The sequence below is a fragment of the Magnolia sinica genome, chromosome 3 (assembly GCF_029962835.1).
Source record: "Magnolia sinica isolate HGM2019 chromosome 3, MsV1, whole genome shotgun sequence".
Lineage (NCBI taxonomy): Eukaryota > Viridiplantae > Streptophyta > Magnoliopsida > Magnoliales > Magnoliaceae > Magnolia > Magnolia sinica.
The window spans coordinates 85,545,881-85,573,548 of NC_080575.1; the positions used below are offsets into that span (position 1 = coordinate 85,545,881).

General features: G+C 40.0%; 1 protein-coding gene across 5 annotated transcripts in view; it reads left to right on the top strand.

The window, feature by feature from the left end:
* Positions 1–1,281: 1,281 nt before the first annotated feature.
* Positions 1,282–27,668, top strand: part of LOC131240114 (uncharacterized) — a 93,614-nt gene continuing 67,227 nt past the window's right edge. The window contains exons 1-7 of one of the 5 annotated variants that reach the window (XR_009168625.1): positions 1,282–1,548; positions 6,580–6,656; positions 18,224–18,299; positions 18,407–18,479; positions 18,554–18,617; positions 18,707–18,768; positions 19,158–19,221. Coding sequence is in view for 4 of the 5 variants with exons in the window: in XM_058238167.1 (XP_058094150.1) it covers positions 1,451–1,548; positions 6,580–6,656; positions 18,224–18,299; positions 18,407–18,479; positions 18,554–18,617; positions 18,707–18,768; positions 19,158–19,221 (514 nt within the window). In the remaining variant the exon portion in view is untranslated. The remainder of the gene's footprint in view (positions 1,549–6,579; positions 6,657–18,223; positions 18,300–18,406; positions 18,480–18,553; positions 18,618–18,706; positions 18,769–19,157; positions 19,222–27,668) is intronic. The other 4 variants (XM_058238167.1, XM_058238168.1, XM_058238169.1 and 1 more) reach the window with 4 other exon arrangements.

A 27,668-nucleotide genomic window follows, 5' to 3' on the forward strand; every position in this document is an offset into this window, starting at 1 on the left:
AAATTTCGTAAAGTAGAGACCGCACGTTGTGTGAATTAAAAATGGTGCACAACCCTTTCATTTTACTTAACCAAGGTCCTTATTTGAAATATACAATTGCAGACTAATTGTAAGAGTTACTTTAGCTTAAGAATCTTGTGACTCACCAATCCTTAAATGATTATATGGTTTCTAATCGACTGTAGATATCGAACTTTATTCAACTAGTGGTAACTCCGAATCAAAAGTATTTTTATATTCGAGTCTATGCCATACTACAAACAATACTAACATATGCAAGAAAAGCGGATAAAGTGAGGGCGTCGGCTCATGTGGGAGTGTTCAAGGTGTCCCTCTCCAAACTGTCTTTTAGTATGGATTACTTGAATCATGGACCAACCTGATATTTGGACATTGGGCCTAACATGGACTGATGCATCTTTTTGTAAGCGTTATTTCACACCGTGGTGGGGCTCACCCAAGCCCACCCCCACTTTGCTTCCACATAATGTCTCTTGGGAGCAATCCGCAAGAGACTAAGCCTGTTACACACACATATAAGGAAACACGCACCCACAAAAGAAATTCAGCCCATTCCAAAACTCAGGTGGCCCCACCAAGCCATGTACGAGCTATGATTTCATATGGTGTGACCCACATGAATTTCAGATATGATTGATTTTTGGAACATCCATTGACCTAACCCATCAGAGGTACGTTCTGGACGTCCGGCCCAACGAGCTCATGAGAGGCTATAATGAGGTCGACCTCTTGGGACCTTTTTCTATACATATAAAGAGGGTATGGCGAAAATGTGAAGATGGAAGAGATAAGCCATCAATCGGTGAAACACACATAAATTTAAATCCCAACGCTTACTACCCTCCTCAAACTACTTGCGTTTCAAAATTGCCTAAAATTACTGACACTATACATAATAGAGATATCGCCAGTTATCTAAAAATGAGATCTTTGCTTGGTTCTACCATAAGACATGTTGTAGTAGTTGAATAGTAGATCCAGGAAAGATTCATGCCGTTCATCAGCAGATGCCATTGCATCAATGATCTAGCCAAAAAGATTACTGCAACCCACTCATTACGTGGCGTACTCATGTCCGAAATTAAAAATCGGTGTATCGGCTATCTTTTTGCTGACCATCGGCGATGTAGTGGGCCAATATGCCATTACGCAATGGGCAATTTTTCCGAGTCCGAAGATGGACAACCGTTCATCATGTTTTTTTTTTTTTTTTCCTCTGGTTATTAAGCCATCCTTTTCCCATACGTGTGGCTCACTTGATACGCGGGGCAGGTTGAGTTATCGATCGTGGGCCTCACTTGATGAACGCAACCACTATTCCACACACGTGCCGATGCCCTCCTGCTGAAGAGCCGGAAGAAAAAAAAAAAGAGAGGCGAAGGTAAGAAAATAAAAAAGCAAAACCCCCTCCTCATCGACGGGGAAAAAAATGCAAAAATCTCGATCTAATCTTCTCTTCGATGCTTGGTTCCCGATTCTCTACCATCTCATACTCCTCCAATTTCCCGCTAAAATATCTGGAATTCGGTAATTTTTACCCCTTTATTTTCATCCAATATTTAAATTCTTCTGTATACGTTTTGAATTCCTTTTTTTTTTTTTTTTTTCCCTCCTCGAAAATCCATACATCGAGCAGGAAATCGCCAACTCTTGCTATAAACCATGCATTCCATTTTCTGATTCTTCTCTGAACACGTGCTTCGTATCTGTAAAATCCTATGAAATATGCTATGTTTGATCGAGGCTTGATGGACAATTAATGATTCACGTGGAGCCCACCGTTTTGCATTCCAAGTCCACTTGGTGGGCACCACTGCAGATGGGAGAGAACCGAAAAATCTTCCCGCTAATAAATTTTGGACGGTTCTAGCTGTCAATTAGCATAGCAATGGCTGCAAATATTCTGATAGAAGGGATATTAGACTACTGATAAAAAAATCTCTTTCGTTTGATCAAATGCCATGTAATCTCTTTAGCTTTACATTTTTTTCTCACTATTTTCTTCTTCCTCTCATTTTTCTGCTCGAATTTGAGAATGGGTTGGGTGTAAAATAGCTGAATTTTATTAGTATAATAAGGTTTCGTTTGTATGCCTGTAAATGGGGCAAGCTGTAAATGATTTACAGGGAAATCATTTACACTCTGCATTTGGATGACTTTTTTTGCCTGTAAATTATTAAATAATTTACAACATTTACCCCCTCCTCATTTACAGGCAAAAAGGTGGGATTTCATTTACAGGCTCTCCATTTACAGCCTAATGGTTATATTTTCAAAGATTGACTCTCCATTTATAGGACTTAAAACAATTTACAGGCTATCCAAACACATATAATCATTTACCTGTAAATCGTTTACAGCTTACATCCAAACAGTAAAAAAAAAGAAAAGAAAGAAGCTTACAGCCAAACGGAACAGGCTGTAAATGGTTTACACCTTTAAATCATTTACCACTTGAACCATTTACAGGCTTCCAAATGACCCCTTATGCAGTGAACTTGACTAAATATGTGCAGTTTAGGATTAATGATAAAAAGGTGCTGAAAGAATTTATTCAATAAAAAGAGCATGAAAGTACCTGAACTTGATATACTTGGGTGGTGTGTGCAAGTTCGTAGTAATCAGCTTTAATTAACTAATTAAAATTGTTTTTTCAGGGCGGGTAAATTATTCATCATTATCATTGTTAGGGGGTCGGCTAAATGAATTTTGTTCTGCTATTCCACTCTATCAAGGGTCAGACCTGCAATTAGATTACTTTTCTTATTACTTTTTACAAATTTTATTACTTTTTAATAAAATATTTAATTGAAATTTTTATTTACCTTTTACTATGGGGGGGATTCAACGAGTAGCAAGAACTGATGGAAAGATTCCTCATTCAACTTGATGAATAAAAGTTACAAATGTGTATTTCATCCACTAGAAGGGTGAGGGATGGGACCAACTACTAAGGCCTATTAAAAATATAGGAGTTGGGGAGTAAGATTCTATAGGCGCTTACCAATTATCTACGATCTTCCTTCAGTATTTTCTACTTTTTCTGGGTAACAAGTCCCAACATTTTTGTTTGCATACTCTTGAACGAAATGTTGCGATGCACTTGCATCACCATCCAAGTATATCTCCTCTTCCTATTGTAGAATGGATTCAATTCCATTTACAATCATGAAAGCTTATGATTTTCCATATTTAACAAACTGTATGGTTCATAAGATTTTTCCCTAACATATTCAAGTTGGATCATCAGCCATTTTTTCAATGGGATTTGAATTGTAAATCATAGTATTTTCATAGAAGTGATATGACATTCTTTTTCTTGCGATGAATAATGGTGTCTAAGCTGACCCCAAATAGCTAGTGTAGTCAATCATGAAGAAAAGTGGAGAAGAGAAGAAAAAAAAGATGAGAGGAAAGAATAAAAGGAGGGGAGAGTGCTTTGTATCACTCTAAACACCCCCATTTCTCTTATTATATCATTAGGGCAATCATTTTCATATAAAACTACAATTATACCATTCCTTAGAGATAATTTAAAACAATGACATATGGGCTTAATGACTCTAACTCAAACATATGACCAAGCTCAACATAAACCCAAACCTATGCGGACCACAAGAGTGACTAGTGGAGCACATGTTTGGCCAGTAGGGCTGTCAACGGGCCGGGCAATGGGCTTCCAAGCCTGGCCCACCTTGGGCCGGGCTTGGGTTGGAGTATTAGGCCGAGGGCTAGGTTTGAGCTTTAAACACGAGCCCAATTCTAAATCGGGCAGGGCTTGGACTTAGTAGTCTAAAAGCCTGTCAGCTCGGGCCTGATCCATTTTTTAAAAAATCCATGACTAGGTTTTTCTTCTCTTTTACTCTTCCATCCGAAAACGAACCCTACCAACCCCAACAAATCTCCTTCCCTACATTCCCCCAAATCAACAACACAACTACCCCCAAAATCAACACCATAACAATAAACCCTAGTTTCCACCTCTTAAACCTTCCTCCCCTACCAAACCCCTTCTTCCAAAACCCAATCCTCCTTCGCCCCTCCCACCACCGTTGGATAGGAGGAGAAGCGAATCCAACAACTTTGGCAACAATGCCAGATTCCAAGCAACAAATGGGGCAATGTACTGCAGCAATGTGTTCTCTGCTCCATTTCGCCTCCTTCAAATTCTTTTCTTTGCTGTTGTTGCTGAGCTGATCAAATTCTTTGTAGGATTTGGGATTTTGAGAATGGGACTAGAGATTTTTGAGATTCTATGGAAAGATGAGAGATCTCTAGATATATGAAGATTGGGGTTTCTAAGGGGAACAAGAAGATGATGATGATGATAATGATGAAGATAATGAGGAGAAGATTGCAATTTGAGATGAGAGCATAATGAAATTTGTTGCTGCATCTCTCTCTCTCTCTCTCTCTCTCTCTCTCTCTCTCTCCCCCTGTTATTAGGCTTGGGCTTGGGCTTGGGCCAGGCCTTGTATAAATACGGCCGTGATCAGGCTAGACTATTTTGGCCCGTCACAGGCTTGGGCTGGGTTTGGACTTTCGGTGAACAATTTGGGCGGGGATTTGAAAGAGGTTGGCCCGGTCCTAACCTGGCCTGTTGACACCCCTATTGGCCTGGGTGCCCCACATGTGTGGTCATAATGCATCAACAGGGACAATGCCGATGGTGATGATAAATAATGGTGTTGATATGACAAAATTTTAAATGAAGCAAAATCTGCTAGCATATATACCAACTGGAAACAACACAACAGGTCAGATGATTGTATATAAATCAAACTAATAGACAGTTGGAATGATCCAAAGTTCCAAACAGTCTACTAGTTTAAAAACCGATAATCATATGCACATCCAGGCACATGTTGTGAAGAAGCAACAATGCTTGAAGGGGATGAAGCACCTATTGCTGGGAAAAGGGAAAAGGGATGCTGTGTTATATGAATAATTGAAATAAATCATCTACCCTCTTCCATGTATGGCCCTAAAGGTCTTTATACAGATTCTAATACCTCCAAGAAGATCTCTCCTCGTAGAAGTCCATCTTTAGTTTTCTATTTAAATTCATCTCTTTTTGTATTAACGGAAAGGTCCTAATATAAAGAAAGCGATAAATTTTGAGTTCTATTCTAGCTGTCTAGCAAATAAAAGCGAGTTCAACTTTCCAAGACTAATATGCTAAGTGTGAGCCTTATATTTGTGGTTCTTAAAAACCATATAATTGGTATAAAATACCACACACAGACACACACATTGCCAGTTGTACGTGTATTCGAAAATAACTGTAGACAATCTTGTAGAGGACTGAATAGCTGCTGCTGGTTGTGTATGCCTCCAAAGATAGCAACTGCATGGTATTTACTGCTAGAAATAGAATATAGAGTGTTGGAAATGGAGTCTGTCCTACTGGAAATGTAGAACTTCTGCCAGGTATGGACCATATATGCTAGAAATATAAGATCTATTGAAGAAAACAGGGTCTGGTTGGTATATCTGCAATCCGTTTGATCCTGTGGGCCCCATGGGTCAATCGGACTGTTAGCTAGGCCACCCAATTGAATCTGTGTCTCCTGAAGTCCAATCTAATATTAGATTCAGTCTAGGTCTGTCATCAGACCATAGATATAATCTGGGTCCTCAATCAGACTAATTTGGATCCTTGATATGGTTTGGATCTTCAAGATGAACAGTTGGATGATCCAGTTCTTGAATCTAGACAGTTGGATTTATCATATCTTTGATCAGGACCCTTGGATGGGCCTGATCTGGTTTGATAAACAATCTGATGGTCCGATATCAGATTGGAGATCTTATGAGGTCTATTGGGGATCCATCGAATGGATATGTGGCCCAGATGAATTGGGCATCTTTATGAAAAAAAATATGAAAGAATAGGATCCACGAGAATGTTAAGAACAAGGCAAACGGGAGCAGGCAACTAGTGACCCCCTTGTCACTCAATCTTTAGCACCGCTAGTTAAGTAGTAAAGGAAAAGGAAAGAACACATGCAGTTTGTGATTACTTTTACACCTGGAAGATTCTATTGACATAAATCTGTTCTGGCCTATGCTTTTGGTACGGTAAGTTATGCATATCACTGATTTTTTAGTTTTAGATATCATAATGATGTTAATTCTTAATAACCAATTAACCATTTTAATAGTCATTGTCATCATCATCATCTAAGCCTTATCCCAACTAATTGAGGTTGGCTACAGAAATCCTATTATGCCATTTCATTGAGATTCATGATGAAAGTTATGGCATAAGTTTCACTCCGGCTGCCAACCTGACTTGTCTCGCCTCCTTTATTTGGGCTTGGGACCGGCAATGGGCACAAAATTCCCACCATTGGTGCTATGTAATTGTCTATTACATATGTTGATTAAAATTAATGAGCTAAAAACCATTTTGATCTCTCTAATAATTTATTCAACTGGTCATCGTAATTGCTTTTTTGACCATTCTAAGTTTCCCTTTTCTGTGATGTGGTCTCAGAGCTGCACTTTTTAGTATTTACGTGTAACAAAATATGTTAATGTTATTTTTGCTTGTAGGATGGATGTTAGCCTTCGAGGGAAACAACTATGCAGAACTACAGTTCAAGGAAGATATCTAATATCAGATGATAATGGTATATCAATGTTTCTGCCTGTGCTAGTTATGTTTTCAGTATTGTAATGTAACATGTCTTCCATTTGGATGGGAATGCTTGTAATATTTTTTCGTACTGCTAAAGTGAGACAAGAATTTGTCTTCAATTGAGCGTATGTGGTGTATGTTTTGACACAACAATATATTAACATGGATTCGATACACAATAATAATATGTGTATGAGGATTCCATGCCCAATATTCTAAAGGAGGCCATTCGGTGTTTGATCTGCAAACATTTCCATGTCTATGCATAGGCTTAGGTATTGAATGGTGGATGATTCTCTATTGGAAAGGCATATACAGGCTATACTTTGTAATTGGTTATTGTGGCCATCTTCCATTCAATGTAGTGAAAATGTGAAAACTAGCTTGGGCTACTTCCCCACTGAGTTCCTTGTTTGACTGCCTAGGCAATAGCCTAGTGGAGAGAGGATGGTGAACTTTATCAAAAACACTGATGTTTTGTGTGAACCATAATTTACAGAAAGTGATATGACAAATGAAATACTAAGGGCCTGTTTGGATGATGGACTACCTCAGTAATGTGCTGTAAAACTCACATCATTACTCCTTTGATTGGATATTGCAGAATGTCAAATCACGGTATTGCATGGATTGGCAGATGTGTGTTGACTTGACATAGTTTCGTGGGCCCCACCATGATGTATGGGTCAAATCCACACCGTTCATCCCTCTTGCGTGATCATTTTATGGAATGAGATTTTTTTTTTTTTTTTTTTTTTTTTGAGGTAGATCCAAAGCGGAAATGGACCACACCACAGCTAGCATGGGTATTGAACACTTGCCATCGAAAACTTATTGGGGTCTACAGAAGTGTTGGATCAAGCTCATTTTTGGGGACACACTTAAAATAATATTGCAAAACTGATGAATGGTGTGGATTTAACACATTAACAGAATTACATCAAAGTATATCCAATCAACTAAAGTACTTTACGAGTCGGAAGTGGAATTGCAAGGGAAGTATTGTGTACGGTCACTGCTTTATTTTACTTTTGACTACGGTAATCATGATAATCATTACTTTTTTACCACACATTGCAACACGTGACTGCTATAATTGCGAATCCAAACAGGCCCTAAAAAACTGAAGCAATGCATGAACCCACAATCATAGATAACCAACCATCATAGTTAAATAGATATTAAAAGAGTTGTGAGTGGAAACCAAATACCTAGGACAAGGCTTAATTCTCCATGCCTTTGTGGTGTATCAGCTGCTCTTGTCTCAATAATGTTTGAGAAGTTGCTTCCTTTTTTAATTTTCTATTCTTTTTTCTTTTTTGAGGGGGGTGGGGGAATGGGATTGGGAGTTCCAACTCGACAGTTTTGGGATTTTGGTCCATCGGAAATGCAAGAAATGTGAAGCAAAACAAAAGAACCAGATTGCTTTGTTGGTTGTGGGATGGATTGTCCATTCCTCTAGTCAAAACTAGAGACATCCCTCCAATATCACCCTCCTTTGTCTTCTTCCAAAGGCACACAAAATTCAAAGGAAACTTTTTGAGGCTGTGGACAATAGTTTTATTATTATTATTGAAAATTGAATACACACACTCTTACGCTCACGCGCATGCCACATGGGTTGTTGAACCCATGACCTTAGAGTAGAAACACACCGTCTACCTATGAGCCATGGACAAGAAATTCAGATCAGCCATGTAGAAATTAAATATGAATCTTCAAATAAAAATGAAACCCACGAGGATATTTTTTATTTTTGGTTTCAACTAGAAAAGAGACAATAGGTAAGAATGCAAACTCAATAAGATACCAATATCAATATTCTCATTTTCTATGGGTTTTTTTTTTTTTTTTTTTTTGTTGAGTTTACCTAAACTAGTATGGGCACATTTGGAAGAGAAACCTAAAACCGGAGGATGATTGCAATAGCTAATAGTGGGGGTGTTTTGGGCCTTGGGCGTAATGAATCTGACTATCCTTGGAAAGTGGCTATGGAGGTTTGGGATGGAATACGGGTAGACTATGGAGGGAGCTCATAGCTAGTAGGCATGGTACTTAGTTGGGAGGATGGAGCATTAAGAGCTCATCTTTATGTTGTGCCTCAAATAATTGGAAGTTAGTTATTTCCATAATATTTCGTAGATGAATTGCCTTTTAGATTGGAATGGAGAATCACTCTTTTTTGGTTGGACGTTTGGTGTGGAGACTGAGCGCTTCAAGACCTTTTTCCTAGAGGCTCGTTTAGCTTCAAATCAATTCATATCCGTAGCTCGTTGTTATTCTCTTTGTGGTGGTTCAGTAGTGTGGTCTCCCCCTTGCTGTAGGAACCTATCAGAAGAGGAAATTGTGGAATTTACCGGCTTATACCTAAAGAATGTGAGTTCTTTGTCTCAAGATGAGGACTCAAAGGTTTGGACAACGCATCAATTGAGTAATTTTTTTGTTTGCTCATTTTACGGATTGATTTCTGAATCTCCTCCCAACTTTGGGCCTTCACATCTGTTTCATCATTGGTTCTATGAAGCCCCTCCTAGAGTTGTAGCCTTTGTTTGGTTAGTGGCAAGAAAGAGAGTGCTAACCATGGATAACTTGCAAAAGAGATCCTTCGTCCTTCCCAACATTTGTTTGGTGTGTATGAAATTAGGGAGACGATTGATCACCTATTCAGTCGCTGCTCTTTCGTTCAAAAGGTGCGGGAGCACTTCTTTGTTTTCTTTCATATTGATTGGGTCATGCCGAAGACAGTTGAGGATCTCTTATGGGCTTAGCATAGGGGCAAGGTAGGGAAATCTGGTAAAGTAATCTGGAGGCTTCTCATTATGGCAACTCTTTGGTCTATCTAGGGTGATCGAAATAGTCTCTGTTTTCAAAACAAGGGATCTTTTGTGGAAGAAGTCGTTAGAAAAGTTAAGAGCTCCGTTTTGGATTGGGCATCCTTTGTAAATGCAACAAAGTCTGCTAATCTCTCCTCTTTTTTTGAGTTGTAGAGTTAGGTTGTATTTTTATTTTCTCACCCTTTGCAAGCGTTCTAATAAAATCCTGTTATCTCTCATAAAGAAAAAAAAGGTGTGGCAGCGGCTCTATATTGCACCCAAAGTGGGACAAAGTACCCCGTCTTTTACATGCTTTAGTGTGGAGAGTTGGAAAATCATGCTTCTGAATGCCCTTTACAAGGAGTTAAAGTGAATATGACCCGGGATGGTGTTTGTGTGGAAGGTGCAAGCCTTACCATCCCTCAACATGTGGCCACCAGCCCCTTACGTCTAACGATGAAAGCCAAACCCAACAATGTATTGCAGTGAAAGGAGGACAAAGTAGCACATTTTTTTATGTGCTTTAATTGTGTGCAATTGGAACATCATGCTTTACAATAGTTTGGAGTTAAAATGAATATGGCTAAGGAAAATGGTTGTATGGATGACATGCTATTATTGTGCACAAAAGAAAGAAAAGTATGAGGCATCATTAGATTACAAAGAACATTGATATGATTATTGACCATGACTAATAGAAAATGTGGAAGGTGTATACGGAATTAGAAGGGAGGTGCTAGTTATCCAGTGGAAGATGCTGTTGACCACTCGGGTGGCTAATTTGGCACAATATCATGTACAATACCTGTTGAGGGTCAAATATTGCATATCAGACCCATTTATTGCATGGATTTACAAGCATGATACCGTTTAATAGCCTGATTTAATCGTGTTTGTGGTGCAGAGTGTATTTACAAGCATGAACTGAAAAAGGGTGCTTAAACCATGGATTTGATGCTCTGATGACACCCAAGGTAAGGGACGGACTCCAGGGGACCAAGATCGATGGAATTACATACCAGGGATCCGAGGAAATCAGGCCATTCATGTTAAAGAGGCCCGAAATTGGTGAAAAATGCAAGATCACATAGTTCTCGCCATCTGATTGGCTCAAAACTTCATATATGGCCTGAGGGCCATAAATTAACTGTACATATCAAATTTCAGCCCTCGGATCACTATGGAAGTGCCCCAACTGACAGGTCAGCCCATAAACCATTGATTCTGGGCCCGCCTGATATCTGGAGCTGCCTAAAATCTGGTCTCAACGCCTTAAATAAGGGGACTAATTGAATGAATGGATTCGATTTTGATTGAAGATCATAACAGCCCCATATGTACAGCGTATGTGCACAACGTGTTCACGGACGCGAGCCGCACCGAATTAACAAAAGCTCTTCACAGACGCGTCTTCTTCCCAAACACGGAAGTCGCCGTTTTAAGCCGTGTAACGGACGGACGCTGTCCGTTTTTGCGGACGCCAGTGGGCCCCACACATTGTCCTAGTGAATGATCCAAGCCGTCCATATTGTAGAGGGCCATGAGTTCTTCAAACCCATGCTAAACTTTTGGACCCATGCAAGCACACGTGCACGATACAGAGGCTATAAATGGACTACCCTGCAACGTTCAAATTGATGTTTGGGTGATTTCTTCTCTGATTCCGCATCAATGGACGTTCAAAATCACCCATTCTTGACCGAAATTTCGTCCTGAATCTAATGGACGGGGTGGATTTCCCAGAAAATACCTCTGTGGGGCCCACCAATCACGTCAGCGCCGGACGTGCGAAAGACTACGCACGTCCGCGAAATCGGACTTTCCAAGCAGTTGTGGCCCACCATCTTTGATCATATGGCAGATCTGAACCGTCCATCGTGTAGGACAGCCAAAACACTTCCAAGAGACGCTGATTTTACAGAAATAATGCAAGGAACGCGAGAGTTATGAAGCCCCGAACTTGGCTGTGAAAAGGCTTTTGCTGCGCATGCGATAGCTTTCCAAATCCGATTTCCACCACTCCAAAAGCTATAAAAAGAGTACCAAACATGGAGAAGAGGGTATGCTTGAATAGGGGACGTCAGATAGAGAGAGAGAGGCAACAGGAGGGCTCGTTTTGGAAGGTTTCAACGTGGGATGTTCGACAGGGAGCTAGGAAAGTAATTTTTGTTTTTTTTCTTTTTTCTATTCTTTTCTTTCTATTGTATTTGTTTTGGATCCAGCCCATTCATGTTGGGCTGAACCTCTTAGCTAGGGCTAAGAGGTGAAGCTTGTAGCATGATGGGGGACCTTTTTGCTTGTGCCTTTTGTTTAGACTGAATTGATGTTGATTTTAGTTGATTATTAAAGGAATATTTTTCTTAGTCTTTAATGGTCTGTTGTGACTGAAATTACATTGGGTCTGCAATGGCTTTGAATATTTCTTTTCCCCTTTTAATGTTTATGACGTCAGGAAGCCCTGTTGTTCACCATCGTCTCATGGGCATAGTCGGATGGCGATACCCTTCCTAATCTTCATACATTATTGATTGGTTGGTAATTAGTTTAATCCTGTTGTTTGCTTTGTCTCCTGGGCATGGTAAGATGATGGAATCCATTCTAATTCATATACCTTTCATCTTGTGAAGACTAGATCAAGTAGGTTCAGTTTGATTTCCATGATTCTTGATGCAGGCAAAAGATCTCCCTGATCCCTACAAGTGGATCCTCTGAATCCCTAGTTTCTTTCCTTTAAATTCCTTATAGTTTTAGATAATTATTCCACAATTATTCCTTAAACTCTATTTGGTTTAGAACACATCTTAGTCTAGTTCTAGTTCTACTTGGTTTCAGATAACGTATAGGTATCAGTCCCTGTGGATTCGACCTCGGTCTTACCGAGTTTATTACTACATCACAACCCTATACTTGGGGAGTGAACAATACCCACACTTCTGGTGGGAAGATTAGTTGGGGGAAGCAAAGAGAACATAGTCTCACGGGAGATTGTCGATAAATTAAGCCTAAATGATCATTAGCATCCACATTCAAACTAGATTTGTTGATTCCAGGTACATATCCTTTTAGATTGGACCCAAGTACAAGGATAAGGTCTTGTGTAATGTAATTTCAATGGATGTGTGTCACATGATGTTGGGGTGACCATGAATGTGGCACCGAGTTATGGTGCATTTGACTCAAGCTAACATCTATTCCTTTGTCAAGGATAGTGTAGTATCAGACTGCACTTGAAGAAGCATTTTGTTGCACCCAACTGATAAACATAAGTGGTAGAAGTTGCTCGACGTACGGATGTTCGGCAAAGGAGATTGGGATTATTTATATGTTGGTCGCTAAAGAGGAGATGTGGTAGGATGTTCCACATCATGAACAAAAACTCGTATGTGAGTGTGAAGGTTTGATGCATGAAGAATTCCCAACTGGGTTTCCTTCCACGGGGATATTTAGCACCATATTAACTTGGTGGAAGGTTTGAGCTTACCAAAAATTGAGCACTAGTGGAAGAGTCTAGCTAAGCATGTTGATCTCCATTGACAGGCCAGAGAAATGGTTTAGAAGGGGTTATACTATTTCTGCAGAGTGGATTGAGGTTCTTAGGAGAAGATCAAGGCTAGTGTAGAGTGGTCCAACGCGCAAACATGTCTAACCCTCATGGTGTTTCGTTCTTTCTATGGAATGACAACATTTTACTGGAGATTCCTTTAGGATTTTTGCACTATTATTGTGTCTGGAACTGATTGCATGCACGCAGGAAAGTTCAAATGGATGAAAGCAGTTGCCAAAGCTTCACTTCCATTCTTGTTCTCACATTTCCTGACTTCGACAAATCTTTTGAGGTAGAAAGTGATGGTTCCAATCATTGTTGTCAAATGCAATCACATATGTGCAAACTGTGGATCGAATCGCATATGCCATGACGGCATATGTGATCCTGGCAAGTATGCCATGGCATACTTTTATATGCGGCATATGCGATCACATATTTCCCAATAGCCAGAGCTGAAGCAATTTTTTTTTTGTATTTTATTTTATTTTATTTATTTATTTATTTTTTATACAATTCGGAGAACTTTTGCCTACAAATAGGCACTCATATCCCCTCCATTTTCATTAATCTTTACTCCAAAGCTTTAAATCTCTTACTCTTTCTCTCTTACTCTAATATCTCTACAATTATTTCATGTTTATTTTTTGTATTTTGTAAGTTGTGCTTACTTTTGTAAATTAAGTTGTAAGTTGTAAGTTGTTTCAAGTTATCATTTATCAGTAAAATTTCTTTGTTCGAAGTTTTTAATAATTAATTCTCTTTTAATCTAGCTTATTGATTGTTTTGTTAAATTTTTTATAATATAATATAACTAATTAAATATATAACTTAATGAAACACTCAAACTGTAATGAAATAAGCAAAATAACCTAATCCAATCATGTGTACTAATTAGGCAAGTTTTTCCTATTTTTGAAGAATTTTTTCAAATTTTTTCCTATTTTCAATTTATTATTATTATTATTTTTAAAAATATGCCATGGCATATGCAATTGTGCGATTGTGCGATTGCATATGTGAACAGCATATGCTGATCGCATGCAATTGCATATGCGATTTGACAACATTGGTTCCAATGTTGCTGCCTATAGTGGTTCTTGAAGTTGCACACTAATCAGCAAAGTGTTATGGAACGTTATCATGATGTCAAGCACTTTGATGTGGCTCTCTATGATCAGGTGCTTATGTTGTGATTTATCTAATTTGATAGTTGTATGGCACTAGAGAAGAGCCAAAACTGCTGTGCTCGACCAATCTTTACAAGATGACCATTGGTTTGAACCTTGTAATGTTTCTCTTGATATAATACTCATCTTTCCATCTCATTTGAAAATTTTTAAATTTCAGATGGAGCTCCTAAAGGACCTGACTGTGGGTTGTTTATTTATTTATTATTTGTTGAAAGGTGACTGTAGGATGTTTATAATCTGAGCTGCGTATAATATAACCTAGACTATATATAATGAAAGGAGAGACGGGAAAAAAATGCATGTAATTATTTTTTCGAATTGCAAAAATTATGGTTATTAACGGACATGGAAAATGAATAAAAGAGCATTACATGCATTTAGGTAATTTAAAGGGTGGAGTGAACCTCCCTATGGAAGAGCCGCGCTTTTTTGCAGTTGCTTCTCCTCCCCGAGGCTTGCTACAATACATTAGTGCTATAATTTAAGTTAGGACTCTAGTTGTTGAATTTGAGGTCATTTTGCAATGATCCAAACCACTCATATCGTTGGCCCTCCCCAGATGGGTGGTACCTAAAAAATGTTTAAGGTTGCAAGATCCTATCAATGGCCCACAAAACAACAGGGAAAGATAACAACTAATATTTGGAGGGAAATAGTTAAAAAATGATCAAGGCTTGAACTATTCCAATTTGATAGAATTCTTTTTTTTTTTTTTTTTTGGTATCCCTATCATATAATCACTTGCATAATTGGAACATGATTCCAGATCCAATGGCTGCAGTATTGGGAAAAGTGGCAATTTTTCGGGATGTAATGTAGAAAACATCCCCTATCTCCCATGTCTTCCAAAACTTTGCCGTATGAAAGGACATATGAAGGTTTTTAAATCTAATTACACGACATTATGGAGTTTAGAAAGTATGGTTATATGTCTCTATCCAATAAACAAGGCTAATCGGCTAGACTCATGATAATTCACCATCACTTTGAAAATGTTGGTGACTTCTCTCGTCACATTGGGTGGTAGGAGATCTACACCACCCAAATTGTGGGTCACATTTTGGATGGAGCATATCTTGAAAGTCACAGCAATCAAGCACTTCTGACAATACAATTTGTGGCTATCAAATGGATGGTTAGAAATAAAATAGTGAGTCATCCAAATAGCAAGGGCAAGATCAGATGGAAATCATGTTCTTGATGTAGTTTTTAGGTTCTGCTCCTTCGAAAGGTGGTTTAATGATTTGGATTACCATAAAATTATGCCATGTGTACTGTTGAAGTGTCACCACCACCCCCATTTTAAAAATGGTGTTGGAATATCGTAGGATAGCTCATCAAAAGAAACCTAATGTTTACAACCATCTTCACCTCTCCTTCCTACCATTTGCATGTGATTTCCTTTCTCCATGTGTGTTACGCATGCCAGCTCTACTAGTAGTAATAATACTAGCCCAGTTTTTGAATGCCATGTCGCCACATCGCTTTGAAACCAAAAGTAACTGTTCTTTCTATTAAAGTTGATTGTAGTTGTCTTTCAATAAAATGGTGCGTAGTCCATTCATTCCCACAATAGACCCAATATTTTTCTCAAGGGGTTTTTATTGGGATCTTTTTGTTATCTTTAAAGGGTTCTGCTAATATTCCTGCCTTCACGGGACACTAGCAACGCTCCCATAGCTTTTTAACAATATGTAACACATCCAATGATCAATTGGGGCGGTCCATTTAATAGTACCACTGGGAGCAAGGGATGGTGTAAGAATCACACCATTTAGATTATCCCAACTGATGAGGACATCACTTCACGTACACCTTTGCGTACATATCAGAGGAGGAGACGGGCCACATCGATTTCCCTGTGGCTAGGCGAGTACCCGTGATCGTGTTGAAGACCCCATGCGCATGTGCGAGCATCCGGAATACCCTACACTGGGAAGATGCACATGGGATGCTTTATGGAGTAATCTAGACCATTGGATTGGAGGAACGTGACGATCGGGCCATTGATCATGGATTGTCCACATCAATTTTTTTAGACTTTATCATATTTTAAGATTTAGTTTTTGAATATTTTATGTTTGGACACATTATGATTGATTGTAGTCATTTTTTTTATAGACTAGGGCTATTTTCGTTAAAATTCATAGAATATGGTAATAAATGTAATTTTGAAACTTCTTGAAGCTATTGAAAGAGAGGTCACATGCCCATAGTCACAGAATATCGGCGTATGACCTCTTCCCATTGGGTTTTGTGAAAAAAAAGAAAAGAAGCTTTGCTCCTTTTCTTCTTTTCTTTCATATTTATGAGATTTGAAGATACTTCCATGTGATTTGGAAGGGAGATTGATGTGAGGCTAATCTTCATCAACGGAGGTGCGAGGTCTTCATCTATCCCCACACCATCATCTCTTCATTCTCCATCAAGGTATTTTCTTCAAAGTTCTTCAATTATCTCATCCCAAATCTTCATCTTCTTCTAAACCTAACTTTCCCATACCTATCAACCATCCAAACCCTAAAGGACCTAAACCCATCCAACCTAGCTACATGTGTGGCCGTACGGCTACATGTGTGAATCCCTCAGGTTGGTTCCTCAGGTTGGCCGTACGGCCATATCTTGCCCCTTTTGGTTTCCCATCACCCTTGAAGCAAAACCCTATTCTTCCTTTCCCTAAACCCTAACCTAAACCTAGAAATCCCCAACTTTCCTATTTCTCAAACTACCGAACCCTAATTTCTCCCTTTCTTCCATTCACCCAAAATCCTTACACCCCTTCTACCCAAAACCTTAATTCCCATATTCTAATATCTAAACCCTTTTACTCCTTCATATAATTTGATCCCATAAACCCTAAATCCTAGATTTCCCCAATTTCCCTAACCCTAATTTTACCCTAGGTAGTATTAGGTCTTTTACTTTGAAATAGGCTTTACCCTATGCTAATTGGATGTACCAACATCCATTAGATCCCAATTTCCTTTATTTAATGATCTTATACGACGATGTTTGGTAATCTAGGCTAGGATTATGCACGATGTTCTTATGGTTTTCTCGGTATCAGCGATGATAATAGCAAGTTTTATGTTTTATGGTTTTTTTTTTTTTTTTTTAAATTTTTTTAATTACCTTCATTTTGCTACTTGATCTCACATAATATTCGGTTCATGCATTGGTCCTACATCACTAACCCTACGAATGAGGCTAACTTGTTTCAAGTTCAACCATATGTTTTTTACTTTTACGAGCCATTGATTGCATGGTTAGAATCATCAAAACCAAAGTGCTACTTTGGAATCATAAGCAATACAAAGTAGGATCTAGCGAATAGATGGTCCAGGATTTTGACTGGATTTTTTGTTTTCCTTGCTATTGATTGGATGCTTAGAATCATCCGATTGGCATGATTTTTGCATCATGGCTTGTTCATGCTTGTATGAAAGAATGGAGGGTTCAAATCGATAATTGAGCATCTGACTTGTCAATTAAAAGCTTCGGGGATGTTGCTAATGTCCCCGTGAAGGTGAGAATGTTAGCAGAACTCATCTTTAACTGGTTTAAATATTACCTGATACATATAACATTGTCTAATACATATCTGGTTTTTGATGGAGTGATAGCCAGTTGATGTATGTTTTCTATGTATTGCTGGTGTGGCCCTAAAATTGGTCAAAATTGACCTTGGTATGGCCGATACATAGTGCATATTGTCCTCTAGGCACTGTTACTCGCCAGTTTTAAACCTTACGGCTTTACCTTTACTAGCTTAAGATCTTTCAACATTAAAGGTATCTTTACTTGGCATGTACCCTATCAGTCTATTTGTAACTTCTGTGAGATGGACCTTTCTTGGGTTTACCATTATATCTCTACGTTAGACCACAATTTGTTTTATTTTCTCTAGGCAATCATCGGATCTCTTAAGAAAAGTATTGGCCTTCAGTTCTGCACCATAACTCTCCTATCAGGGCTGCTTTGTGTTCATAGTTGGTGCATTGTATTGCAGGCCACGTGTGTGATGCTCTATCACTTGATTCATGGTCTCGCTGCTGTCCTGAAACAGGAGAGCAATTCTCTTGTCAGTGAGTTCTTTCTATTTTTCCCTCTTTCTTCTGAGCATTCTTTGAAACACTCAATTTAACAAAAATGTCAGATGTATTGAGGGGAATAATCTTCTTACTTGTTACAGGGGATGCAACCTTGTTGCACAATGCTGCAACTCATATGAGTTCTGCGTTTCTTGCTGCCTGAATCCAGCACAGGTATTCTTTGAATCCATGAATTCCTTTTCAGGTTTCATTTGTATCATCTGCAAGATTTGTGTTACTGTGTCAAGTTACTTTTCCAGACACAAAAAGAGCTTGCTTTGAAGGTGAAGATAGCCAAGCCAGTAACTGCAGGTTATGCTATAGTTAAGGTTTGGGTCATTGGGCTGGGGATTTGGTAGCTTAGTTGATAACTCTGATATTGTTTCTTTGTTTTTGGACAGGCACATATGCAAGTATCTTTGATTTCTGTGCCGGATCATGCCGTCATAATTCTGCTAGCGTGGTATCTATTTGTTCCATGGATTTCTGTCTTCCTTAATCTGTGCATAGTCCTTGCCTATCTTCTTTTCCAGAAAATAGCTTCATGGTGCTGTTTTGATCATATTTTTTTGACTTTGAATGTATGCTGTTGGGTAATTTTGAAAATTCAGGGTCGTGAAACTTAAATTCGTGTGGTATTTTGTGGTTGCAAGTTTCTAAGAATCTCAGGATAGTTTATATTAGGGAACCTAACTTTTTCTTATACACAATTGTGTTCCCTGTTTCTGTAATAGGAGCACTGAGAATCTACATCTGTTTAACTGCTTTGTTTTCCACTACATCGAACTAATCTTTGTAATTACTCCAATTTCGAATGTATGATATCATCTGTAATGTGTTTATGCTTTTCAGGTTCATGAAAATGCTTATGTAAGTGACTTGCATCACTGCTTCTCTCCGACGTCAAACTCTTCTGGTGAGTTTCTTTTGATTTTGTTTCCTCTGATATATTTGTAATGCATTTAAACTCCTGCAGTCTGCAACTGTTTATGGAATGATCTCTTAACACCAAAATGTGTAACCATCTGTTAGCCATTCATCATCATCGTCATTGTCATCGTCATCGTCATCTAAGCCTTATACCAACTAATTGGGGTTGGCTACATGAATCCCTTTCTGCCGTTCCACTCTATCAAGGTCCATAACTTCAGTTAGACCATAGTTCATCCAGTCTGTACTTACTACCTTCCTTTTTGGGCCTTCCATTTGCTTTTTTAGAGCCTTCAACTTGTGTGAATCCAAATGTTGCAGTTCTTGGTCTCCATTGCACTTGACCCACCCATCTAAGTCTACTTTCCCTCATCTTGTTACCTATTGGTGCTACTCCAAAATTCCCTCGAATGCGTTCATTTCTAATTCTATCCTTGTCTGCCACCCATCCATCTCAACATCCTCATTTCTGCATTGCTCATCCTATGGACATGTTGTTCCTTAATTGCCCAACATTCTGTCCTATAAAGCATAGCTGGTCTTGTTGCCATCCTATAAAATTTCCCTTTCAGTTTGAGTGGTACAAGATGTCACATAAAACTCCAGAGGCACATCTCCATTTCTTCCACCCCGCTTGAATTCTATGGATAACATCCTTCTTAATCTCTTCACTCTCATGAATTATCGACCCAAGTTATCGAAAGTGGTCATTTTGGAAAACTTCTTGGTAAACAATCTTTACTAATTCCTCATTACCGCTCCTATTGTTACTAAAATTTCACTCCATATACTTTGTTTAGCTCGACTAATTTTAAATCCTTTCAATTCTAATGCACCTCTCCATCAATCTAGCTTTGTGTTTACGCCCTCCCTCATCTTGTCAACAAAAAACTATGTCATCTACAAACAACATACGCCACAGGATCTCTTCCTGCAAATGCCTCAGTCCAAAACCAATGCGAAAAGGTATGGGCTCAATGTCGACCCCTAGTTCAAGCCTACGGTAATTGGGAACACTCGTCTCTTCACTTGTGGCCCTTACATTGGTTACTATTCCTTCATCTATATTCTTAATCACGTTAACATATTCTCTTAAAAGTTAAAACTCCTCTCTCCTAACAACCCACCAGATTAGCTCTCTACGGATCCTATTGTAAGCTTTCTCTAAGTCAATAAAGATCATGTGGAGATCCTCCTCTCCTTATATTTATCTATCAATTGTCTAAGTAGGAAAATGGCTTTTGTTATGGTGGATTGTGAGAGGATCACTGATAAAGACTGCATCTGTGAGTCAATTGTCGGTTTCTACTCTCTTTTCCTTTCGGATGAGGGTTGTGACCGCCCGAGGCTGGATTTTTTTTTCAAGGGTGATGAATTTTATTAGAAGGCTGCTAGCAAAACCTAGCGGCAAAAAATACAAAGAAAAGAAAGACAACCCACCAGTCGTAAGGGCCAGAATTTACACCTGAGTCGAACAAGAATCTTTCCAATCAGCAACCAACATTAAAACCACCTCCGCCACATACTCAACCGAATGAGAAGAGTCCTGGAAGCGCCTACTATTTCTTTCAATCCAAATCTACCACCGGACAATCGACAATGATAGGAGCCAGCTAGTTCGGTCTTTGATTCCCCCGTTAGCTTGTGCTACACCCAAATGAGATCTCAAACTAAACCTGGCATAACCCATTGGACCCTGAAAGCCGCTAGAACATAAAGCCAGATGAGGGCTGCAAAAGGACAAAAGATAAACGGGTGATCAAGTGACTCCGCATCTTGCTTTCACATGCAACACATGTTTGGAATAGGCAAGGATCTCTTTTGGAGATTGTCTATTGTGAGGACTCTCTTTCTTCCAACCAATCACGTAAAGGTTGCAACTTTAGGAGACGCTCCATAAGACCAAAAAAGGAAGGCATGCCCCTCGTGACTCTCCTGGACCCTATCACGGAGGGACTTGTAAAAGGACTTGACCAAGAATGTACCTGAGCTATGCCTTCTCCACACCAAGGAATTGGCCTCCCCAACTGGGAGAACATATTGCAACCGAGATAGAAGGGAGATGAGCTCATCCACCTTGATGTCTGAATGACCCCTTCTACATAACGGGGACTAGGATACAAAGGAACCATTGGGGGGGGGGGGGGCGAAGGGACAATCTACCACTTTAACACCTCAGAAGGGAGCTAGGTGGGGTAGGTTCGGGAAATGGATTTGAAGGGGAGGTTGCCACACCACACATCTTCCTAGAAGTTGATTCTAGAACTGTCCCCCCACTAAAAAGGATATGCCTCTACGAAATTCCGGTCTAACGGCGGTGATCAATTTCCAAACATAAGAAGCCCTATACAAGGAGGATCTCTTGGTTTCCCAACCACCCTCTTGCAAACCATACTTGCTAGCCACAATCTCTCGCCAAAAATTCCTTTCTTCTATCCCGAAGCACCACAACCATTTGCCAGGGAGAGATACATTCATGCTACCCAATTCCCGCACTCCCACCCCGCCTCGAGCCACAAGTTTGCAAACCTCTTCCCATTTAAGCAAGTGAAACATGAAACCTTTCTTAGAGCCTCTCTAAAGAAAATTCCTTCTTAACTTATCCAAAGATTCTCTAATTGAAAGGGGACATTTGAAAAGAGACATAATATAGCTGCATATTGGAGAGGATTGCTTTAATAAGGGTGAGGTGACCACCTAGCAAAAATATTATTTTCCCTTCCATTTGGATAATTTCCTTAACTCTCTCAATGACCTTGTCCCATAAATGCTTGGGCGGCTTGCCAATACATAGTGGAAGCCCCAAGTAAGTGGAAGGAAATGAGCCCTCTTTGCACCAAAAAGTCGATGCTAAGAGAGTGACTTCATCTTTAGCGAATTTGATACCCAACATCTCACTTTTACCCACGCTTATCTTCAAAACAGATACTGCTTCGAAGCACATGACCATTTTCCGTAAGTCTTCCACCATTTTATGGTCTGCCTCGCAAAAAAATGATTGCATCATCTGCAAAATGAAGATGAGATATCCGATCTCCCAGATTCACCACCCGAAATCCAGAAAAGAGTTCGGATTCTTGTTCCTTTGCTAACATGTGGCTAAAGGCTTCCCCAACAACGAGGAAAAGGTATGCAGCGAGCAGGTCCCCTTGCCTTAACCCCCTAGATGGCTTGAAAAGTACCTCTTGGGGATCCATTAACTAACATCGAAAAGGAGGTAGATTTGATACAACCTTGAATCCACAACCTCCACTTGTCCCTGCACCCTGGCCTACCCAACATTTAATGTAGAAATTCCTAGTCAACATGATCATAAGCTTTCTGGATGTCAGGCTTGCAAACAATGCCCGTTTTCTTTTCTTTAGCCTTAGAATCAATGCACTGATAAGCTATAAGAATGCTACCAAGGATTTGTCTTCCTCCGACAAAAGCACCTTGATTGTGAGAAATGACATTGCCTAACACCTCTTTGAATCTTGAAGCTAGCACTCTAGCTAGAATTTCGTACGGACCCACGATGAGACTGATAGGCCTGAAATCCTTCAACCCCTCCTCACCTTTTATCTTTGGAATTAAAGCGATGAAAGAGGCTCCCAACTCTTGAGATAAACAACCTTTCTCCAAAAATTCCTTAATAAAGTTTGTCAAATCGACCTTCACCACATTTTAGAAAACTTGAAAAAACGCAAGAGGAAAGCCATCGTGGCCTGACGCTTTGTCGCTACCCAGACCATCCACCGCTTGTTTAATTTTGGCCTTAAAAAAAGGTCTCTCCAACCAGTTGGCTAGATCTTTCGAGATACTGTCAAAGTGGAATTGGTCTAACTTTGGATGAGTCCAATTGTTTTTTGGACAAGAGTTTCTGGTAAAAACCCACTATAGCTTGGCATACCTGGTCTTTCTTCTCTAGTCTTGTACCATCCCACCAAAAGGGAGGTTATTCTATTAGAATGGGCCCTGGCTAAGGTTATGCAAAGGAAAAATAGAGCAGTCTCCCCCTCCAATCAGAGAGCCCTAACCTTGCCTCCACTTGATTTCCTCCTCCTTGAGATCCTTCAAGTAGGCCCATGAAAGAGCCCATCTTCTGCCCTTATCTATTGGCGATAAGTTACCCCTTTCTTCTTTTAAATCAATATTATGCAATTCTTCTAGAATGATAGCCATCTCCTCTTCCTTGGCCCCATATACCTTGTTGTTCCATATCTTCAGCTTGTCTTTCAAAAATTTTAGTTTCTTGTGAAGCCTAAAGCTAGCTGACCCCTCGACTTGAAAGGAGCACCACCAATTCTCCACAAGCCCAGTGAAACCATTTGATTCTAGCCAGTGTTCAAAATATTTGTATCGCGTTATGTATCGTATCCTTGGGATATATATACGTATTGGTTATCGCATGGGATATATCATTTTTATTAGGTAATTTATCGCACTTTTTGGGAAACATGGGGAAACATTGGAGAAATTGTTGAATTTTTCAATGAAACTACATGGATTGTTAAAAAAGACCTTAATACACACTTTGAAATTATAACATCTCAAAAAAGAAGTGCACATAATAGGTTTCTTTTGTATAAGGTCCTAAGATATGCGCTGTCTGATTGAAGTAATGCAACTATATTCAAATTGAATGCATAACATTTAGAGTGTATTTGATGATCATTTCATCAAACACTTCTAAATACTTTGTTATTAGTCGCATTTGACAGCTAGTTGAAGGAAAATTTTGAAAAAAAATAATATTTTAATAAATTTTAATTTAAAAAATAATTTTTATTTTCCAAAATTGACAAGGATGTAACAAATCAATAGGTCAACCATCATACATGCTTGATTGCAACATTGCAAGCAATTTGGGAGAAATTGGGAAATTTTCGAATTTTCCCCAAAATTTTCCAAATCGGACTACCTACACTCAAATTTCGAAATTAGAGTGTATGTAATGATCATTTCATCAAATACTCCTAAATATTTTGAAATTACTCTCAATTGACAACTGGTTGAAGGAAATTTTCAAAAAAAACATGGAGAACATGAAGGACCAATGTTGGTTGGTTGGTTGGTTGGTTGACGTGATGGATTCTTGACCTTCACGTCACAGGTTCGAGGAGTTGGTGCCACTTATGCAGGACAATTAAGCACTTGCTCTAAAAGCTCAAATTGATAGAGCATTGCGAATTAATCCCTTTATCTCATAGTCCAGGCCCTACGTCCATGGGTTAGGTCCTCAGCCGAACCTTCATCGCGGGTCCCAAATCACATGGGTTCCACCTCACACGGGCCGCTCATCCCAAGTGTGCCCCCGCATCCCACAGGCCACCCCACTCGAGCCCAATGTGAAAATGCTATTGCATTAATCACTCTCGGTGAGGAGTCTCTAACACAAAACCTCCCGCTATGATATCAATTTGATGCAGGACAATTAACCACTTGCTCTAAAAGTTTGAACTGATAGAGCATGATGAATTAATCCCTTTATCTCATAGCTCAAGCCCCACATCCATCGGTTAGGTCCTCGGTTGAACCCTCCTCGTGGGCCCCAAATCACATGGGTTCTGCCTCCTTGTGGGCCCTAAATCACATGGGTTCCACCTCACACAAGCCACCCACTTCACACGGGTGGCCTGTGTGAAGAGGGTGGCTTGTGTGAGGTAGAACCCATGTGATTTAGGGCCTGAGCGTACCCCCGCATCCCACAGGCCACCCCACTCGAGCCCAGTGTGAAAATGCCCCTGCATTAGCCACCATCTTACAAAAAAGATGAACCAATGGATATCAAAATCAAAGCTCGAACTCTATGATTTTTCATGCAAATCATGAAGAACCAATGGATTTATAACAATTTGACACTGATTTAACATAATTTCAATAAGAAAAGGGGATCGGAAATTGAAAATGCTCACTGGATTGAACATGTGGGACATATTGGCTCTAACTGTATGTTTCGTATTGCACAAGTGGGATACAAGAAATATCGTGGGATATATCGGCCGATATCGTCGATATTTAAAACATTGATTCCAGCGACATCAGCTCAAACTTGAAGGGTTTAGGGCCCCAACTTTCAGACTGACTCTGAAGAAGTATCGTTCGATGGTCAAACGTAGGTCTTGGGAGATCCTTCACCTCTGCCGGCGGAAAATGATCCACCCATCCTGAATTGACGAGAAATTTGTCCAGCTGTGACAAAACAAGGGAGATCTGACGATTAATGATCTCTCATTTGATCAAATCTCTCAGGAAGAGGTGACATCCCTTGAGAAGTCGTTCCTTCTGGATGAGACCATGGCTTTAGTTTTAGATCTTGGCAAGGTAAGTCCCTAGGTCCTTATGGTTTTCCCTTGGTCTTCTCCCAGTCTTTGTGGGATTTGGGTAAGTTGGACCTCTTAGCCTTGGTTGAGGAGTTCTTCTAGTATGGCCCTATTCCTTATTAAATGGGGTGTTCTTTCATTGCCCTCATCCCTAAGTTGGAGGGAGCGGAAAATTTGAAAGACTTTCGGTTGATTAGCCTTATTGGCAACCCTTATAAGATTGCGGCCAAAGTCCTTAGTCAAAGACTGAGGCTTGTCCTTCCGAAGATTATTTTCCCCCTTCCGAAGTGCTTTTATCTGCGGAGGTAGATTCTTGACCATGCCCTTATCAGGCATGAATGCCTTGACGCTTGTCATCGGGCAAGGAGTCAGGGTGTCCTCTATAAACTTGAACTAGAAAAAGCCTATGACCACGTGGCTTTGGCTGTCCTAGACTACATGCTTGTTCATATGGGCTTTAGGAATGAGTGAGTGGAGACCTTGCATTCGATCTCGTGTATCCTTTTCTAGATTCTCTGTGCTCATCAATGGCTTCCCATTTGTGTTTTTCAAGGCTACTTGTGGCCATCGCCAGGGGGATCACCTTTCCCCATTTCTTTTTTATCTTGGTTTTAGAAGCCTCGAGTAGAATGCTATCTAGGGGCCAAGGATGCATGGCTTTTTAGGGGCTTTAAGGTTGAGAACTTACCCCAGCGCACTAGCCACTTGCAATTCACAGATGACATGTTGCTCTTTTATGAGGCTAACGAATCTATGGTGGATTTTTTTTTCTACAATAGTGTGCTAGTCGAAGTGGTTTCACGCCTTAAGGTCAATCGATCTAAGAGAATTTTTTGGGATTCATATGTCGAGAGAGGAAGTGTCTCGGTTGGCCAAATCTTTTGGCTGTGGAGTTGGTTCCCTCCCTTCCACTTTCCTCGACCTCTCTCTGTGTTGTGAAGCCTGCATTGCACCTTTGGGATAAGGTCATAGAGAGGATGGAGAGGAAACTTTCCCCCCTGGAAAAGGAATCTGCTTTCGTCAGGGTTAAAATTACTTCAATCACGACGTCCCTTTCTAGCCTCCCCATGTATTACATGTCCCTTTTCCGCTACCCCAAATTTGTGCTCCTTTGGATTGATAAGCTCTATAGAGAGTTTCTCCGGCAGGGAGCCCCCACTCAAGAAATTTCCATTGCTCAATTGGAAAGAGGTATATAGCTTGTACTCGGAAGGGGGAGTAGGTATTAATCGCCTTGATCTGGTTAATTATGCCCTTTTGGGAAAATGCGTTTGCAGTTCGCTTCTGAGAATTCTAGCTTGCGGAGATTGGTTGTTGCTGCTGAATATGGCTTGTCCTCGATGGGTTGGTGGACTAACGAATCCTCCCTTTATCGCTCCTTTGCCCTGTGGAAGGAGGTTGCCCATGTGGCTGTTAAGGTGTCCCAAGGTCTGGGATTTTTTGTTGGCAACAGGGAGAAAATATGTTTCTGGGATGATATTTGGTGTGGAGTTTCCTCCCTCAGATCCTCCTTTTCGTCCTTCGTTAACCTCTGTCCTGTTAAGGACATCTTTGTTGTTCACTATTTCTTGAGTCTTGGTTCTAGTGGGGCTTGGATTTCCTCGCCTCGGAGGAATCTTTTGGACTTTGAAATATATGATTTGGCCAGTCTTCTTTCTTGCTTGTAGGGTTTTGTGCCGACTCCTACGGTGGAGTATTCCCTGTTTTGGAGGACATGGTAGTTCAGGAGCTTTATCGATGCGATCATTTTACGGAATTATGTCACTTTCTGAGGCTTCTTGTAGCTCCTGCCACACTAGTTCGGTTTGGTCCTTTAGAGCCCCTCTGAAGATTGCGGCATTCACCTAGCTGGCAGGGAGGAACTGTGTGCTTACAGTTGATAATCTTCGTAAAAGAGGTCTCATGCTTCCTAAAGTTTGTTTGCTCTACCTTGTCGATGTGGAGTCTGTAGATCATCTATTCCTTTCACTGCTCCTCAGTTATCTAGACTGTTTTTTTTTTTTCCCCGTGGCGGAGGTCTCGTGGGTGGTGCCTTACTCTATAGAGGGCCATATTCAGTCTTGGCACATGGGAGGTGGGGGAAAGCTTGGCAAAAAAAAAAGATGGAGGGTTGCTCTTTTAGCAACCC